Below are 19,734 nucleotides of genomic sequence, written 5' to 3'. Positions count from 1 at the left end.
TTACTCTTAACGTATCTGAGAAACACGATGAAAAAAAAAAATTAAAAACTGTAGATTTGGGGATTAGTAGCTGCAAACTATTATATATAGAATGGATAAAGAACAAGGTGCTACTGTATAGCACAGGGAACTATATTCAATATCCTGGGATAAATCATAATGGAAAAGAATATGAAAAAGATTGTATATTTTTTCTATAACAATCACTGCTGTACAGTAGAAATTAATACATCGTAAATCAACTATACTTCAATAAAATAAATTTTAAAAAACTGTATCGGGCTTCCCTGGTGGCGCAGTGGTTGAGACTCCGTCTGCCGATGCAGGGGACACGGGTTCGTGCCGCGGTCCGGGAAGATCCCACATGCCGCGGAGCGGCTGGGCCCGTGAGCCATGACCGCTGAGCCTGCGCAGTCTGGAGCCTGTGCTCCGCAACGGGAGAGGCCACAACAGTGAGAGGCCCGCGTACCGCAAAAAACCAAAACAAAACAAAACAAAACTGTATCAACAGTAGCAGGTCCCTTTTTTTGAGAGCCTATGTAGAAGCCACCAGAGTAGATGCTTCACATACTTTATTATTTTTATCATTACAACTTGAGTCTACTGAGATAAAGGAATGAATGTGAGAGAAATGGGGCAGGGCAGAGTTGGAAGTAATTTGTCCTTTCTCTGCCTGTCAGGGGAGATCAGGTTTTTTTAGCCAACCTCTTGCTCAGAGTTGGCTATGCCACCAAGCAAATGCCACCTAACAGACCAACTAACCCTGCAAAGTAAGAATTTCTGGCCCTGTTGCACAAAGTAAGGAAACCAAGGCTCGGGGGTTAAGTAACCTGCCTAATATCACACAGGTGGTATGATTTGACCCACGACTTTTCGACTTGGATGTTCTGCTCTTACCAAGTACTAACATTAAATCAAGAAGCAAACAGAACTTACATTTAACTTCATCTGATACGGTGAATAATGTGCACAGTGATCAGTATACTGCATGTCAATCACGCATAAATAATGCATGTAAGTAATGATACAAATATGCAGAAAATTACGCTGCCCGCGGTTAAGAGGAGAAGACCTGCAGGTCTCTGTTGGTGGCTGGAGAACGGGGAATGGAGGAGAGAAAGTGACTCTGATCCCTTCCCATGAGTCCCATTTCAAACCCTTCCCATGAGTTGCATTCCAAACCCAAAGTCTTGGGTTGCATTAACTCCTCTCTTGATTATCTTCACTCTCAAATGCTAGCTTAATCTTCTCATAGGGTGTGGGAGTTATGGGGCAAATGCACCGTTTCCTCTTCTCTTTCCAGCTGGAAGCATGAGAGAAATGGAAATATGGGTTGGGAAACAGAGAGACAGAAGGAGACTGTTCTCTATTCTCTGAGACTCTTGCATATTTACCCAGGCATTTCAATCTCGCCTTCAAAAAAAATTATCTTCCTTCGATGTTCACCTCCTCTGAAGGAGAGAGATGGTTCTCTATCTGGGAAGGAACTCAGCTTAGGCTTTCTTATTTACCTGATCACATGTGAACTTTACCTTGGACACAATCAGAATACATAACTGGTTTCTCCTGTCTATGCAATCATTTTGTTCAAATGGTGTTTTCCCTACTTTTTTGCTTTCCTTGGTTTCACAGATCCTTCATCACTTCCTTCGAGACACCTCTCTGTTTGGAACTGCCTGTCCACTGCCCCAAGATGCTGGCTGAGACAGCATCTCTTCTCTGTGCTTCTTACTGGCTTATAAACACCCCATGAGAGACAGGGTGGCAATGTCCTGTTTCCTCGGGACAACCTTGGTTTCTATGTGTTGTATTGGCGGGAATTACTAAAAGGGTCCCCTTTCTCTCTCAAAATGTCCCAGATTGTAGAATAAATTATATACGGTCACTTTAATTATACAGTCTCTCCCAGAATAACTGATGGGTAAATTTTCCACATGCTAAAAGAATGTGTGGGCTCCTTGAGGGCTATATTCCCAGTGCTGGGCACTGTCCCCAGTGCTGAATAAAGATAAGACAAACTAGTGGACAGCCTGAGTACCTTCCCTGCAGACAGGAAGCAAGGACATCAATCTCGATACAACTAACATCCAGGTTCTGACAGGGGGCAACATCACATGTGTTAGATAAAATTCTCCTTTGTTCTTGTAAATTTACCAGTGAGAGATCCATCTGGAGTTAAGGGTACAGAAGTAGAGGACTGGCTGAGATCTTGGCTGTGTACCCAAGGGTAGATGAACTGATACTCTCTGGGCTTCATTACCTCTCTGATGGTTGTGAGGGGACAGCTGTTGAGATGGGGAGACAAAGGGTGATGGGGAAGATAACCCAGATGGCTGTCTGGTGAAAGGAGCAATGGCAGGCAGAGAGAGAGCAGTATTCTGAACAGCATGAAGAAAAATCCACTCCACTGTGATAAGAGACAGAGAAGCCAAGAAATGTGAGGAAATGCGGAGGGAATGGAGATAGAAACGACCTGGCAAACGAGCTCTTTTTCGTCATCTAAGAGCTCAAGCCAAGGGAAAAACCATCTAACAGATTCGCTGGATAGTAACAGAGTCCCCAGACACATCTTTACAAAGCAAGACTGTGGCGACTAGTAGTAGCGATGGCAGAAATGCCAAGTGGTTCTCGCTCTGATGGAATTATCCTGTTTACCGGCAAAAGTTTAGATTCTACTTCGAAGTAACGTCATCCAACTACTCAGTGTTTCACAAAAGGGCCAAAATGACCAGTTGGGGGCGTTTCTTGAGCTTTGAAACTCTTAAACGAAGCCACTCAAGAAATCAGGATGAGATGACTGTAAAATCGCATGCAAAATTTTGTTTAAAAAATTAAGGTATAATTTATAGAGAAAATAATCCACCTTTTTTGCTGTACAGTTCTGTGAGTTTTAACAAATGAATGTAGACATGTAACCACCACTGTCATAATCAAGATCTAAAACAATTCCCGCACCCCCCAAAATTCTCCCATGCCCCGAAATAGTCAATCTCTCCACCCACTCCCAGCCCCTGACAAGCAGTGATCACTGTTTTTTGTCTGTAAAGCGTGCCTTTTTCCGGTCTGTCGTATAAACGGAATCATACAGCGTACCAAGCTCACTGTCTTTTAAAGTCAGCTTCTAACTACATGCAAAAAATACATTAAAATTGGTTAATACATTTTAAAAAACATTGTCTGGACTATGGCTATTAATATTTGGGGAAAATCTTTATTTCTTTAAAAAGCATTTAAATTTCTATAGTATTAAATGCTGCCTAGAACCTTCGAAACAATTTTAATGTGTTTAATTAGAAATAATGGGGCATTGTTTTACTCTCTTCTGAATTGAGGCCATTGTAATAAAATATTTACTATTAAATAGCATTCAAGTGAAAGCCCCATTCTTAAAGATAATTGGCTAATGTGTTTTAAGTACCACTAAGTGAAACAGAAAAGCTAAACATTCTTTAAAATATGCCAGCTGTGGCCATTTCTTCTTGCATACCAAGCCTGTTCACATTCTCCAGGGTCTTTTAGAATTTTCCTTGGCTTAAAGGAGACAAAACTTCCTGTTTTATTTCAAGTCTTTTGAAAACATGTGGATTTAAGTGAATGAATCCAACAGCACAAAAATGTTGAAATTTAGTGAAAAACCATTGGATGCTCAAAGGGTAGAGCATTTCTGTTTATAAAAGAAAACCTCCTTTCTGAAGGGTGAAAAGCAGAATAGTTTTTCTCAGTACTGGATGATACAAATATCAAACCAAAAGAAGGAAAAAAAACTCTACTCAGAATTAATGTCAGTAATTTAAAAGTTTAGAATATCTGCATTCCAGGTGACCTAACTGGACCTTGACTTAATATATCAATTGCTTTATACATTGTGACTGTTAGTCATTTAAATGATACTGTAAAAACAGGCATCCTCGAATTACATTTAAATTTCCATAAGCTTCAGAATTAAGATACAGACCCTCCTTTAATTTAATGATTTACTGTCTAATGACATGCACCTTCCTAGAAACTTCTTCCCACTGTCATGGTTTCAGCTACCATCTGTATACACGTAACACCTAAATTTCTATCTGTAGCTCAGGCCGCTCTCCTGAGTTCCAGATTTAGGGAGTCAACCTTTAAAAGCACACAGATATAGCCAGTTGGTTTGTCAATGAGCATTTCAAACTGAAACAATTTCAAATTGAATTTATCATATTTGCCCTCACCTCTGCTCCTTCTGTGTTGTTCCCTGTCTCACTAAATAGGTCTACCACGATCCTGATGCCTGAACTGGAAATTTAGGATTCAGCCTTGACTAGCATCTTCTCTCCAAATCTTTAATCGAGTCCTCTGTCCTGCTGATTTAACTTTTTCACAACTGCTCAATACTTCTCTCCATTCTCATTGCCATTTCTTTATTTCAGGCTCTAATCCTCTCCTGTTCAAACTGCTCAATTGCTGCTAACTGGGAATCTTGCCTCAAGTTCCAACTGCTCCGATTCATGCTCTCTACTGCCACTGTTGTGACTTTTTTTAAACATAAACTTGATCTTTCTCCAGGACACATATCTGGAGAAAACTATAATTCAGAAAGATACATGCATCCCAATGTTCACTGCGGCACTATTCACAATAGGCAAGACATGGAAGCAACTTAAATGTCCATCGACAGACGAATTCATAAAGAAGATGTGATACATATATATATATATACACACACACACACACACACACACACACACACACACACACACACACTTACATACATACAATGGAATACTACTCGGCCATAAAAAAGAGTGAAATGCCATTTGCAGCAACATGGATGGACCTAGAGATTATCATACTAAGCAAAGTAAGTCGAAAGAAAAAGACAAATACCATATGATATCACTTATATGTGGAATCTAAAATATGACACAAATGAACTTATCTACGAAACAGAAGCTGACTCGCAGACATAGGGAACAGACTTGTGGTTGCCAAGGGGAAGAGTGGGTAGGGTAGGGAAGGATTGGGAGTTTGGGATTAGCAAATGCAAACTATTATGTATAGAATGGATAAACAACAAGGTCCTACTGTATAGCACAGGGAACTATACTCAGTATCCTGTGATAAATCATAATGGAAAAGAATATGAAAAAGAAAGTATACATATGTATAACTGAATCACTTTGCTGTACAGCATAAATTAACACATTGTAAATCAACTATATTTCAATAAAATAAATTTTTTAAAAATAAATTTGATCTTTTAACTGCTACCTTATTATGTTGCTTTCACAGGAAATAAAGGCCAAACTCTATTTCATTTGGCTTCCCGCATCATTCACAATAAGATCCTCGCTTACCTCCATTGGCCTCGCTCCGTCTGCAGCCCTCCCGCCTAAGTGACTTTTCACTCGAGTTGCACTGAACGTCAAATGCCTGTTCTTGTCCTTGCCTCTGTGCCTTTGCACAGGCTGTTCCTCCTACCTTGAGCACTCTTCTCCAGTGAATCCTAGTCATCGTTCGAGCCTTGGTATAGACACTACATCCTCCAGAAAGCCTGCTCTGCACCCTAAATTGGAGATGGGGCCTCCTCAGGTAATCACCGAACATTCTGTATTTTGCCTATTGAGTTTTATTATAAAGGTCCTGTGTTACCTGCCTGATACCCTGAAAATCTACAAATGATGGGATTAACTTCTCTGGTGAAAATTAAATACCTAGTGCCTAGCACATAGTAGGTATTCAAAATATTTTCAAATGAATGAATGAGCACTTAATTCTAAGAGCTCAGGAATCACTATGTGCGTTACAAGCCCTTGTTATCTATTCACAGAAGCTTTACTAAGACCTCTGTTGGGAAGTAATCCCTTTATTACCTTAGCTTGAAATGCTCTCTCTACTTGAAAGCACTAACTGATTTCTTCAAAACCTTTCTGTAATTCAGGTGTCTCGCTCACTTAGATCTACATCACTATGGCTGATGCAAGATTCAAAACTGTAACTGTGCTGATCTAACAACTTTCAAACTAGATCGATTATAATTATTCAAACATATTGTGTGGTTTACATAGTAGGCATATTTATCAATTTATATAATTTTTAAAAGACATATTTAATCCTTGAATTTTTGTTCTGATTCAGGCTTTGAATGATACTATATATCTATATAAATATATAGATATCTATGTTTATATCATACTATACATATATATATGTATGTATATATAGGCTTAATCAAAAGTGCATTTGTCAACAGCCCATATGCTAGGCTAGAGAAAGCTTTCCTATTTATCGTGTCTTATTCACTGACAAACCCGTGTTGATCCACCAAAAAAACCCCAAATAAACAAAACAAAAACCGATAAACACAAGAAAAAAAACTAAGTAAAAATTTCATAGATTTAAAATCTTGCCATAAATATCCCATCAAAAATTTTTGCCTTCTCTTATATTTTCAAATGCATCAATGAATTCATTTGTCCCCAAGATGAGATTTGAGTCCGCATGTTTTATGTTGGAACAGCCCATGACTGAACAACCACAATAAATCTATCATTTAAAGTGCTACCCCAATTTGGCTTAAGCCTGCAGACCAAGAGAGATGGACATGGCGCTTTTGTTGCCAAGTGATGGCTGAGACCCACTCTGATTTCACATGAACTTGGAGTACGTTCAACTCTGCAACTTGTTCCATAATTGCTTCTAGCAGCTTTTCCCCTAAGCATCAAGGCCCTGGCATATCAGTGCTTTTGCTGTCCAAAGAGATAAAAGCAAAATCCAAACCACCAGACCTGGTGCCATGTACTGAATATTAGGGTTTCCCCAAAATTATATATGTTAAATCCTAATATCCAATGTGATGGTATTTGAAGGCAGGGCCTTTAGGAGGTGATTAGACCATGAGGGTAGAGCCTTCATGAATGGGATTACTGTCCTTATAGACGAGACCTCAGAGAGCTCTCTGGCTCCCTTTCTGCTTTGCTGAGGATATAAGGAGAAGGCAGCTGTCCTTACCAGAATTCAACCATGCTGGCACCCTGATTCTGGCTTCCATCCTTCAGAACCGTGAGAAGTAAATTTCCACTGTTCAAGCCAGCCAGTTTATGGTATTATGTTATAAAAGCTCGAACTAAGATACCTAGGAAAGACTGCAGCACTATGGAGCCTTCTCTTAAACATGTTTCCTCTTTTAACCTTATTTTTATACCTGACAGTTTCCTTATTCACTGGGGAGATGTTAGAAATACTTAATACAAAGTACAGGGTAAGTAAGCTTGAAAGGCTCAGAGAAATAACTTTTATGAACATGAGACATGGTTGGAATAGCCACCACTTTCCCCCCTTTCTTCTTAAAACATAATCCCAATTTCTCATTGGACACACTCCCACCCAGGAAAGAAATCTGTATTTCCCAGCCTCTTCTGCAGCTAAGTTTGGCCAGAGAACTCATTTCTGACCAGTAAGGCATAAGGAAAATTATTGGATGGGGCTTCTGGGAAGAGTCTTAAAAGGGAGTAAATATATCTTGATTTCTACCTTCCTCCTTCCTGTCATTGGGGGATGACACTGGGATGACATTGGGAAGGATGTCTTGGGAGGCTGAAGCCCCAGCAGCCATCCTGGTTCCTGATGTGAGGATGGTAGAGTAGCAAGATAAAAGGGGTGTGCATCTCTGATGACTCTGGATTCCAGGTAGTCTTAACTGCCTACCTTCTAAGAGACCAGCCAGCCAATGAACTGCCCAACCAACCAACCAACAAATTCTATCTCTTTCAGCCACTGTTACTTCCAACATTTTATCTGTAACATAACCTCATTTTCCTGATCAGCGGATCTACAGATATCAGACATCATGGTAAATGCTTACTTTATAGCAACTGTATAAGGTGGCAATTATTCTTTCTGTTTTATAGATGAGGAAATTAATGTTCAGAGGCGTTACATAACTGACCCAATGATACCAAGGTAGCAAGTGGCCAAGTCAAAATACCTGGTGAGATTCTAGAATTTAAACTTTTTCCCTGCGTTATTCCATCACTTTCTAAAGTGGGAGTAAATCTCTCCTGTGTGCCTTTAGCTAAATCTCTTAATCTTTTAAAATTAAGATTAAAAACCTCTGCCTACTATAGGCACTACTGTGAGGACAAGTGGGATTATTATTTTGCAAAGCATTTAAGTCCTTGGAACATAATCACTATTTAATTTATGCATACAATTAAAACTCTAAAATGTTTTTGACAACAAAAAGTCACCAGTTATACACGAACACTTAACTTCCATCATAGCCAAAATTAACTAGTTTGTGCCTGTAATTGTTTAAACTGGCTTCAACAATTAAACTCCAAATCACTAATTAATTTCCTGTTCCAGAAATCTATTCTGTGCCACCTAACACTTAGTTGGATTGTGTTTTGTAACCACTCAGCTGACAACTTGGCCTTGTCCTCCTGCTGTGGCTGCCTTTTAACGGAGGTGTCTCCCATCAAATATCTGAGGGAGAGCAGATTGTGTTGTCATAACCAACTCACAAAAAAAACTTTGGGACTGTAATCTAAAAGCAGTGCAACCTGGTTGTCTTGTCTGCAATAAGACTTTGCAATTTTGGAAAAGTAAATCTACATTTCTTAGTCTAAGAAATTGTTTGTTTGTTTTCCCCCATCTCCAAAGAGAATAATTTGGACCCCATGACTTCAAAGGATGAGACCACCTCTCAGATTCAGGGCTCCCTATACACAATCTGGAATTGAAAAAGCTTGATGGTTACGCCCCAGCTATGGGACTCATCCTGGCTATGTGACTTTAGGCAAATTACATAATTTCTCTAAGCTTTAGTTTTCTCATTAGTAAAAATGGAGATGATAATAAGATCTAATAGCAGAGTTGCAGAGATACTGAAAGGAGATAATACGTGTAGAGTTCTGTATTAGTTTCCTTTTTCTCCAATTACAAGGTACTGTAAACTTGTTTAGTGGCCTAAAACAACACAAATGTATTATCTTACAGTTTGGGAGGTCAGAAGTCCAGTATGGGTCTCAATGGGCTAAAATCAAGGTGCTGTCACGGTTGTGTTACTTTGGAAGGTCCTAGAACCATTTTCTGCTCCTTCAGGTTGCTGGAAGAATCCAGTTCATTGAGGTTATGGGACTGAGATCTCTCTTTCCTTGCTGTCAGCTGAGGATTTTCCCATTTTATAGAGGAGTCTGAAATTCCTCTGTTCATTGGCCCCCTTCTACCATCTTCAAAGCCAGCAATCCCAATCAGGGTCCCCCTCAGGCTGGAAATCTCTCCTGCTCTTCGCTCATTACCATACATTTCTTTCAAACACTTCCTCTGTCTTCTTCCCCTTTCAAGTGCCCAGGTGAATACTTAAGGCAACCCAGATAATCCAATATAATCTCCCCATTTTAAGGGCAAACGGTTAGCAACCTTAATTCCATCTTTAACTTTCATTATCTTTTGCCATGTAATGTAATGATGTAAATCATATGTCTTCAGGATAAGGACATGGACATGTTTGGGGCCATTATTCTGCTTACCAGAAGCTTTCAGCATAATGCCCAACAGGTAGTAAGTACTCAATAAATAATAATGATAGCCAATACTTATGTTTACTCTATGCCAGGTACTGACCTAAGTGCTATATGGATATTTATGTCTTTTATCCGCATAGCAACCCTCATAATGTGAAGTATGCGCTAATATCATCATAACCATTAACAAATGAAACACACAAAGTGTAAGTCACTTCATGTAGCTGGTAGAAGAAAAGAGATTTGAACCCCAGCAGTCTGGGTCCAGAGGCTGTGCTTTTAAGTAGGCCCCATTCTGCCTCTTCATTTTAAATATTATTACAGTAAACAGGAAATCAAGAAAGCGTCTGCTTAAACAAATACCTGTAAAGCTAAATTATTTCAATATAGGGCAACGGCAAGATTGGTATTCATCTGGCATATGCTGCCGTCATATATTCTCTTTGCCCTGTGATGCTGGGCCACCAGGAGCTGAGAGAGGGCCTGGGTCCAGGGCTGGCATTCCTTTGTCATCCCAGTTTGAGTCTTACCAGGCAAATGGGGAGGAAACTCCTTTCTACAATATTCTATGTTGGAAGAGGTGACATAAATCTCTGTTGTTAGATTTCAAAACTGGTGAGTATCATCTTGAGAGTATTACAAACAAAAATACTGCTATTGCGGTTCTTGGAACACCTCACATTTTATTGAAATGCTACTGCATTTCACTTCATACTGAACACCTACTTTGGCATCACGATGGAAAGTGAGAAGCAAATAAATCACCACCTTTCTGGACAACAGAATGAATACCTTTCAGTCTCCTGTACAGGTGCATCTCCTTTCTTCCAGGAAGAGAGCGCCCTGGGGGAAGCTCTGGGTTTACAGTCCAAGCTGACCTCGCTGCCCACCTGCACCTGAATCAACTTTTTCATCGGAGTCTTTGAAAAATCTGGAGCAGAAGCTAAAAAGGATGAAAGAAGAAAGAACGACAATTCGATGTCTGATTTCATTTCTTTAAATTCCCGTAAATTTCAAAGGTTGACTTTATGATTTTTTAAAGTTTCTTGACACATAAGATATTGGTACTTGATTTATTTGATTGGGTAGCACCTACAGGATGCTTTCAATGCTTAAAAAGTAAGTCCTCTCATTGCGTTTTCTGGCAAGTTCCAATTCCTGAGACAATTACTTTATATGAGAATTTTTAAAGTTTACTATGAAGTTTTAAAATAGCTCAATCATGAGTTTATTAAAACTAAAAGCATTTAATAGAATGTTCTTGAAAGTTAGTTCCATGAGGACAACAGTACGGTTGGTCTCTCTTGTGACTTTAAGGACACAGATGTGGCACAGGGCCTGGCACTCATTAGATGCTCAGTAATGTTTTTAGAATGAAGGCTGAGTACTGAATTCTTATTCTCTTGTATAAACAGTAACAAGATCTATTACAAAATTTTCATGTGGTTAGCTTTAACTTCCAAGTTGGAGAAATATATTATAACATGCATTATTATACTAAGTTACAGTATTCCATTAAATGCTATAATATGTAGAAAACATTATGCTGGCTAATAATGGACGGAATGCTGATCCTGAAACAATACCTGAACATTCAAGAGACACAAAAATGTATCATTTGAATTAAGTATGTTAACTCAGAAAATCATCCTTCCTTTTACCGCAAATGCAGAAAAAAGTTAAGAACAGAGTGCATTTCCCCAAATATCTAATCCCCTGTCTTATGTCATATCCCAGTTAATATAACTTATTTTTTATAAGTGGAAATCATAGAAGGAATTATACTATATATATATATATATAATTGCAGATAAAGAAGACACGTTATCCAAAGGTTGCTGGCCTTAAGAATTAGGATCCTGAGAGAGTAACTTTCACTAACACAAATGAAAAATACTTGTATATTTCAATGAAATCTTTTTTTTAAGCATAGATCATATATTTTCCCTTATGAAAACCCCATGCAACACTGGGTAGGGACCCATCCATTTGAAAGATGAATAAACTATGGCTTATAAGGCTAATTTAACATAAGAGCACAGCCATGCTTCGACTTAAGATATAGGCAAATCCCACTTTCTTTCTGTCATGACACCCTACTTCTCTGTCATGGATAACACTAGCCAGATTTTCAGTTGATGATCTGCCCCTCCCAAGCTTCAGTCTTCCTGGTGCATATGATTTGTTTCTTAACTTCCAGGCACCAAGAAAGACCTGTTTTCCTCAAACCAGTGTTTTTCAGTGAGACACTTCACATTTCAGGCTAGACAGGACTTTGTTGTGAGAGGCTATCTTGGGCATCGTAGGATATTTAGCAGCTTCTCTGGCAGCTGCCCACCAGATGCCAGTAGCACACGCTAGCTCCCTTCTTCCCCACCCTCTCCTTACACTGTGACAGCCAAAAAGGTCTCCAGAATTTGCCACTATCCCCTAGGGGCAAAATCATCCCCAGCTGGGAAATACTGAGTTAGATCAGGACCTTTCAACCTTCTGGCCATTTGGGTTGGACCAACCATGGGTACGTGACTCAAACCAGGTACATGGGGCCAATGACATGTAGGACTGTGACTTCCATCTGAACAATTAAGAAAGCCATCCTTCTGCCACTATATTGACTGTGGTAATGAAAACAACATGCTGGGTAACATCATATGGGGCCAGAGAGTGGCGATGATGTTTGAGCCCTGGGTCAAGTCCAGCTGAAATCCAAATTCTCCATTTTAATAACACTGAGCAATAAACTTCCTCCCCTTCTCCTCCTCTTTCTCTCCCTCCCTCCCTGCCTTCCCCCCACCCCCTCTTTCTTTCTTATTTTACATACTATGTTATGCTCTGACAATTTTGGTTGGACTTTAAGTCATTTGCATCTTAAACTGTTTTTCTGGACAACTGCCCTAAACATGAAATAACATCTCCTTTCTTCTCCTATACCTAAAGTACAAGAAAAAAATAATTCATAATTTCAAGTACCTGAGCCTTGGTCAATTAAAGCTTTGGTCTGCCGAATGCTTGATGTTTTCAGCAGAGTTATTAAAGACAAAGACAACTCCTTTTGGATCAAAAAACTACTGATTTGAATTTTGATATTTACTTTTATGGACCAGCAACAGAGAACACCAGAGTCACTTATTCTCTTAAAAGGTACTACTTAGTTGGTACTGCTGGAGGTGGATAATAAGGATGTCTTAGGTCAACACTCTCTCCCTGTTGCTTCTCTTCTTCAATCTTTGGGCCTTAATTCTGGTCATAATTGCTGCTTTCCCTTAGAAATCATTAAAATGTGTGCCTTGATTAGAAACCCTGTATGATTCTGCTGTGATACTGAAAATGTTATTAGATATAGGAATCTAATATGAAAAGTAAATATTTCTGCTTCTGGCAAGCATGGAGGATTTAAGAAAAAAAATAATAAGACAAGAAAATTAGTCTTACCCACAACCTTGAGCTCAGCACTAGAATAGACGAGACCATGTTTGTTCTCTGCTATGCACTGGAACATGCCAGAATCGGTCACATTTAGGTTGGATATTGTAAGGGCACCATTTTCTATCTGTGTTCTCCCCTAGATGATAATAAAAGTGTCTTGTATATACCATTTTAGAAGAAAAAAGATAACCACTGAATCTTATATCAATCATACACAAACCTCCTTAATTTTTCTCATGGGATTAGGCAAGCTGACCTGAAGTTTAAACGTTTCCCTTATTTGAAACAGTGAGAATGACTTAACAGCTAGACATTGGAAATACTAATAAACGTCCTTCAGTCAAAAAGTATATCAGTAAAATAAATAACAAAGCACAATGTAAAACATTGCAACTATTTCATTTTTCCCTGTGGATAAAGTTGCAGACTTTAAGAAATCTACCATGCTTCCCACCCCATCAACCGGAAAGGTTCTCACCAGTTTTTAAAATCATGCAAATTGAAGATATTATACATTATGTATTAAAAAGGGTTCTGGGAAACACATTTATTAAAGGTTCACAGGTATTATGAATGGTTATGTGTAGAAATTTGAAGGAACATAACTGACTTAGTACACAATTTTTAAAAAGAGCAAAAATTACCTGGCTTGAGAAGAGAAGTGATTGAGAAAATAAGTACTCATGTAACAAGGTAATGAAGTAATCGATACATTTTTTCTCCAGACGCCATGCAAGTTATCGGACACGAGAAAGGAAATTATATTCTACATTTTATCAACATAAAGCCTTCTCTAATTTCAAAATGAAAAAAAATAGTGCAGTGGACCCTTGAACAACAAGGTTGGAACTACGGGGGTCCACTCATTTGCAGATACTTTTTCAACAGTAAATACTACAGGACTACATGGTCCCTGGCTGGCTGCATCTGTGGATGCAGAGGAATTGAGGACACAGAGGACAGGCTATAAATTATACGAGGATTAACGCCTGCACTGTTCATGGGTTGACAGTATATCATTTTATGTACAAAATTCATAAAATCACCTTTTCCCAATGAAATTCAATATTGAAAATATTTCCTCCTTGGCACACTGAGTACTTGACTTTATCCTTTTTACCTCTGTACCACTTCTTAGATGAACGTGGTATGAACTGTTCAGACGAATGTATGCAAACTCACCAGTTGACTCTGGCACTGGTCACTAGGGAAGGCATTTATTTACACAAAGTGGGGACAGGGTGGATTAAGCAGGCATGTTACCTTACCTCGAGCACAAGGGCTTCTCCATTTTTCAACCATCGGTAGGAGGGTTTGGGCTTACCACTCGCTCGACATTCCCAGTAAAGACTGTCCTCCACAGCTATTTCCACATCTTTTATGAGTTGAACCCAATGAGGCTTTGCTGCAATGAAAAAGGAAAGAAAATCAAACCACTCCACAATAAAAAACAAATACTTTATCCACATAAATGGATATGACTATGGGCAATAATAGATTAACGTAAGCATGGTGGCTAAAATTATATTTAATTCCCTAAGTATTTACTAAGTGGGTATATGAAACATTTCTATATTTGAGGATGGATGTTACAATCTGCCTTTCCCTAAGTCAAGCTCATTATGCTTTCTCTGTTTTTGAAATTCTGGGCACTGTATTACATTCTTCAGATGTCTATTAGTAGAAAAAAAAACGCAGGTACACAAAATACATTTTCTTGTCCAAGTGCATTTTTGAATTATGAGATCACAATTGATAACAACTTAATATGTGAATGACAGCAGATACTAGTCTAAATTTGCACTAAAAATCAGCATCCATAGAAGAGAAACTTCTACAGTGGAGGAAAAAAATATTTCCTTCAACTTAGAAATAACTCTTAATTAAATACAAACTAGTGAACATCTTACGAACCTCTGTGCAAATGAAAGTGTAGGCAGGGAAAGATGGATAAATTGCTTCAATTTGAATCAAATGATGTTTTATGAAAAAGAAGTAACTCGTGCCACCTTAAATGATGTATGCAAATCAGTGGCATCAGGTTCATCTGTCATTTTTACTTACGTTTTAGAAGACACTTGGGAAATCCTTTTACAGATGAAAGCAATGTACCACTCATAATGAAAGTCATTCAATACTCACAGTATATTCAGCCAAGTCTCAGCTTGTGTTTTAGACCCGAGACTAGGAGGTGAGATGTCTTCCTGGTTTCACATTGCATTACGCATGGGATGTGTACTTCGGGATTTACATTTGCATCCTCCATATGGAGAAACAGTTTATCTATTTCTATTTAATTTCAACCATGGGAAGGTCTGTCTTTCCCTTTCTATCTCATAAAATTGCTTTTTTTATAACTGAAATTGAAATGAAAATATAGCTATTTCGCTTTTAGAGAAAATGTACCCATCTGAGTTTTACCTTATTTTGTTTTTTAAAAAATATAAACGACTTGCCCAGTCTGAAGTGTAGTTCAGTCCCAAATCACTCCTCTCTACTCTATATTAAAACACATTTTCTTCTTTCAGGAATTTTCAGCCTCGGTGGATGGAGACTACAAATAAACTCACACATGATCCCTTGACTGAGACTCAAGTTTCTAGCAAAAATTTCCACTGGCTCCTCATATTACTATTCTCCAAATGGGAGGATAATTTGCTGGACCAAGCCAATCCTGAGATTACAACTGGTACATTTATCGTGATTTTTCCCCTTATTCCATCATATGAGATTCAAATATCCTACTGGACCATTTTTTACATGAAATATTAGAGCAGATAAGCAGAGAACTGCGCAGCATTTATTGAATATACTAGTCTTTTTTTAAAAATAAATTTATTTTATTATTTTTGGCCATGTTGGGTCTTCGTTGCCGTGCGTGGCTTTCTCTAGTTGCATTAAGCGGGGGCTACTCTTCGTTGCAGTGGGTAGGCTTTTCGTTGAGGTGGCTTGTTGCGGAGCACAGGCTCTAGGCAAGTGGGCTTCAGTAGTTGCGGCAGGTGGGCTCAATAGTTGTGGCTCAAGGGCTCTAGAGCGCAGACTCAGTAGTTGTGGCACACCGGCTTAGTTGCTCCACGGCATGTGGGATCTTCCCAGACTAGGGCTTGAACCCGTGTCCCCTGCATTGGCAGGCAGATTCTTAACCACTGCGCCACCAGGGAAGCCCTGAATATACTAGTCTTAAGCCAGAACTGTAAAGTAGCTTTCATGAAACTCTCTATCTCATTGATTTCTTTTCTTGTTATCTTTTTCTTTTTTGTGTGTGGCTGGCCCACGCGGTATGTGGGATCTTAGTTCCCCGACCGGTGATCGAACACGCGTCCCCTGCGGTGGAAGTGCAGTCTTAACCACTGGACTGCCAGGGAAGTCCATTTATCTCATTATTTCTAATTTGTTTCTTAGGTACATATCATATTACCTACATAATGGACTAAAGCAACAGTCTACCTCATTTACTAAGAATAGTGGATGATGTTGGTTGTCTATTGTGCATCCATTTCCTCTCTTATTTCTAAGATGACCCAACTTTTCGTTGAATTATCCTCTCTTCCATCACCTCGCACTGTCCACAAAATCCAGGGAAACCTGACCATATTCCATGTTCCAAAAAGAGGCTCTTAAGTTGTTTAAGCCAATTCTCCTAGCTGGTGATTGGTTTAGGAATGAACACGCAGCCAACGAGATTTGAGAAGTGAATTGCCAGATGTTTTAGACAAAGGAAGGATGAACAAAAACTAATGTGCTAGCCACTGCTGGTAGCCATTCTGTGACGGTAAGGGCAACCAACATGCAGAGAAAGGGAAAAAGTAGATAAGGGCAGAAAACACACCACAGAGAAAATGTGCCAGGACCTGAATATAAGGCACATAAATGTCAACTTAGCTTTGGATGTCTTGCCATACAAGTGTTTTATTATTTGTGCAGGGTCGCTGTTCCATACAGATAAAAACATTCCTATTGAAACATTAAGACAGTTGGAATATCCTGTGTTTTCCCGTCATGGTCACTTCTTACCCTGGGTCAGTTAGTGGCTGCTTAGAAAGGAGAAAATAAACTAGGACTTGTTTGCGGTCGACTTAGAGCCATACAGCCACGTGGGTTAAGTGTCCCCAACTTATCTCCGTATCATCCCACCAACATGTAGAACCTGACACCTTGGTGCTACGTATTCTAACCTAATCCTGTTACAAGACGGGAGAGTTAGAACACGGAATGACTCATGCTATTAAACCATGCCTCCATTTTGTTCCAGACGGATCCTATAACCTTACCATAAAATAAGTGTCAATCTAATCACACATAATGTATGTACAAACTTCACATTCTTTTGAAGGGGTTCATAATAAGCTCTATAATTTTAGTATTTGTCTTTGCAAAGTTTTTCCTCTCTCAAACATCTTATATGCTGTACAAGTTTGCACTGAAAATTATTTCAAATTCCAGTTTTTAAGATAAACAGAATATATTGCCATTTGCTTTTCACAAGTGTTCGATTCCTATTAGTTTTACAATGTTTCTAATGATTAAACTGCAAAAATATATTCACTGAGCTTACATCTTCCCATATTTAATAGTACATTTTGTAAAATCATTTACTTCTGCTTTCTAAAACCTGCTTTCATCAAAACACCTAATATATTTTTTTAATAAAAGGGATTTGAAAACAAGTTTGGGGAAAAAGGATAATCTAATTTTCCTACAAATAGACTTTAAATAAAGGTAACGTTACTAACCTTCCTTTACCCAAATTGAGCAGTACATCAAATAAATGTGCTTACAAATTAAAGGCAGCAAACATGGTACACCTACGCTATTGGAAAGGATAGAATAACACTGAGGAAGTCAAGTAAGCCTGGGTTTATGTGGTTTGTCTAACGCAGTAACTGCAAGTTTTCCCAGTAGACAGTTTCTTTCTGCTTAGTAAAGACCATAAAGAAAGATACAAAATCCCATTTTCTAGAGGTAAGGGCAGATAGAAAGATCTCTCCTTGTTATGGTTAAGTGAGTAAATGGTTACTCTTAGGAAAAAAAGTGAAATATTTCATTATCATATCAATCAGTTTAAAATGCAGTACGAGTATATCATGCCTCCAACTTCATTGCAAGAATTAATTTTTTTAAATTCCTTCTATGATAAATATCCTCATTTAACAAAATGTAGAACAGAAAACGCTGGACACTGGCATTCTGCTAAAACCTCCTACTCACCCCCACCCAGTCCCAATAACAATAACTTTTAGAGAGATCAAAAGTTAAAAATCCAATATGCCCAAAGTGAAGGCTCACCATAGTAAGTCAGACGCCCCCTGGCGACATTTCTTCCTCGTGAATTCTCAGCAATGCATTCATAGGAACCTGCATCTTCCTGTTGGAAGTTGGGGATTTCAAGCACACCATTGGACTTCCTCAATTTAATTTTAGTGGAAAAAGGCAGTCCATCACTTCTTCTCCAATTAATCTGAGGTACAGGACTAAGAAGAAATTTGTCAAGTTATTTGCTATTTTAAACAGATGTCTGGAAGCCTTTTACGCTTGACAAAATAAAACTTTCTTAGGATAGAACAAAAAAGGCACAGATTTTCAAATGCAGAACACAGCCAGTTGTCAGTCACATAAACCTGCAAATGCAAAGATTTATCTCTTTATTTTAATAAAATAAACTGTGCATTTTCTCTAGTTAATTCATGATTTAGAGAAAAAGGTCTAATGTATACTCACTGTATTATAATACAACAAATGAACAAGCAGAAGAAAAATAACACCAATTTAGTTTATGAAATTAGGCAGGCATAGTCATTCTCCGTAAATCTCCTTTAAAGTTTCAAACTAAATTATACATGTGCATTTCCCCTGTATTTTAATTTTTTCTTTGCTTCTAAATGAAAGAAAATTTTAGAAAAGAAGGAAAAGAAGAGGCTGTTAAAAGCTATCTTGATCTCTTACAGCAACCTAATATTTTAGCGTATCGGTATAAATGTTACAAAACTTACTTTCCAAGGGCAAAACATTCCAACTTCACAGTTGAACCTTTAGCTGCTGGAAGAGTTTCTGGAAACTGAACTTCTATTTTCGGTTCATATTCACCCATCACTCCTGTGAATCCACAATACAAAGTTAATGGTTTCAACGTTTCCTTTGGAATTGTCCCATTTTTCTTAAAACTTTTTTTTTTTTTTTTGCTCTGTTTTGAGCTAACTCTTCCTTATGATTTGAATTACTCACTAGCCGTCTGGTAGGTACTTTTAGAAGCAGTGCTACCTTGGGCCAAACGTGCGACATTAATAAATATGTGGGAACTTTGGATTCTGTGATTCCTAAGTTACGGCTTACAGAGCAGTTCTGAGAAAACCACTAGGCCTTTTACATTATATAAAACGAGAGGCTTTTTTATTCTGTATCCAATTTGGACGTTTCTAGTCAAACCGAAATATACAATGTATTATGAGTTCTTAAAATAGCCTAAAGAGCAAAAATTATGGGAGGAAATTTACTTAATGGTACCCTGGTAGCATAGACACCAATCTTAAACTTATTGACTACCAGGAGACAAGAAATGGTAACTTAATAAATGGGAAAGGTCAAATTCAATTATAACTGACTGGAAAGTATTTTGTGGCCATGGCATTGTGCTGTATCAGATACGGGTTTTGCATAAGTGGGACAGTTACCCAAGCTTCCAAATCTGCTTACTCTGCAGTTCATGGGCTCCCTTGAAAAAGTCATTGAGGGGCTGAAGAAACACCTGTTTTCCTTTTTTCCCCTCCAGTTTTATTGAGGTATGACTGACAAATAAACACTGCATGTATTT

General features: G+C 38.4%; 1 protein-coding gene across 1 annotated transcript in view; it reads right to left on the bottom strand.

The window, feature by feature from the left end:
* CNTN3 (contactin 3) overlaps positions 1–19,734 on the bottom strand; it is a 259,214-nt gene that overhangs the window by 90,397 nt on the left and 149,083 nt on the right. The window contains exons 6-10 of the mRNA XM_032650525.1: positions 18,917–19,019; positions 18,213–18,397; positions 14,195–14,331; positions 12,933–13,062; positions 10,293–10,443 (exon numbers count right to left, since the gene is read on the bottom strand). Coding sequence (XP_032506416.1) covers positions 10,293–10,443; positions 12,933–13,062; positions 14,195–14,331; positions 18,213–18,397; positions 18,917–19,019 — 706 coding nt within the window. The remainder of the gene's footprint in view (positions 1–10,292; positions 10,444–12,932; positions 13,063–14,194; positions 14,332–18,212; positions 18,398–18,916; positions 19,020–19,734) is intronic.

Source organism: Phocoena sinus, chromosome 11, assembly GCF_008692025.1.
Source record: "Phocoena sinus isolate mPhoSin1 chromosome 11, mPhoSin1.pri, whole genome shotgun sequence".
In the NCBI taxonomy this organism is placed as follows: Eukaryota; Metazoa; Chordata; class Mammalia; order Artiodactyla; family Phocoenidae; genus Phocoena; species Phocoena sinus.
This window is presented reverse-complemented; position numbering and strand designations above follow the sequence as displayed.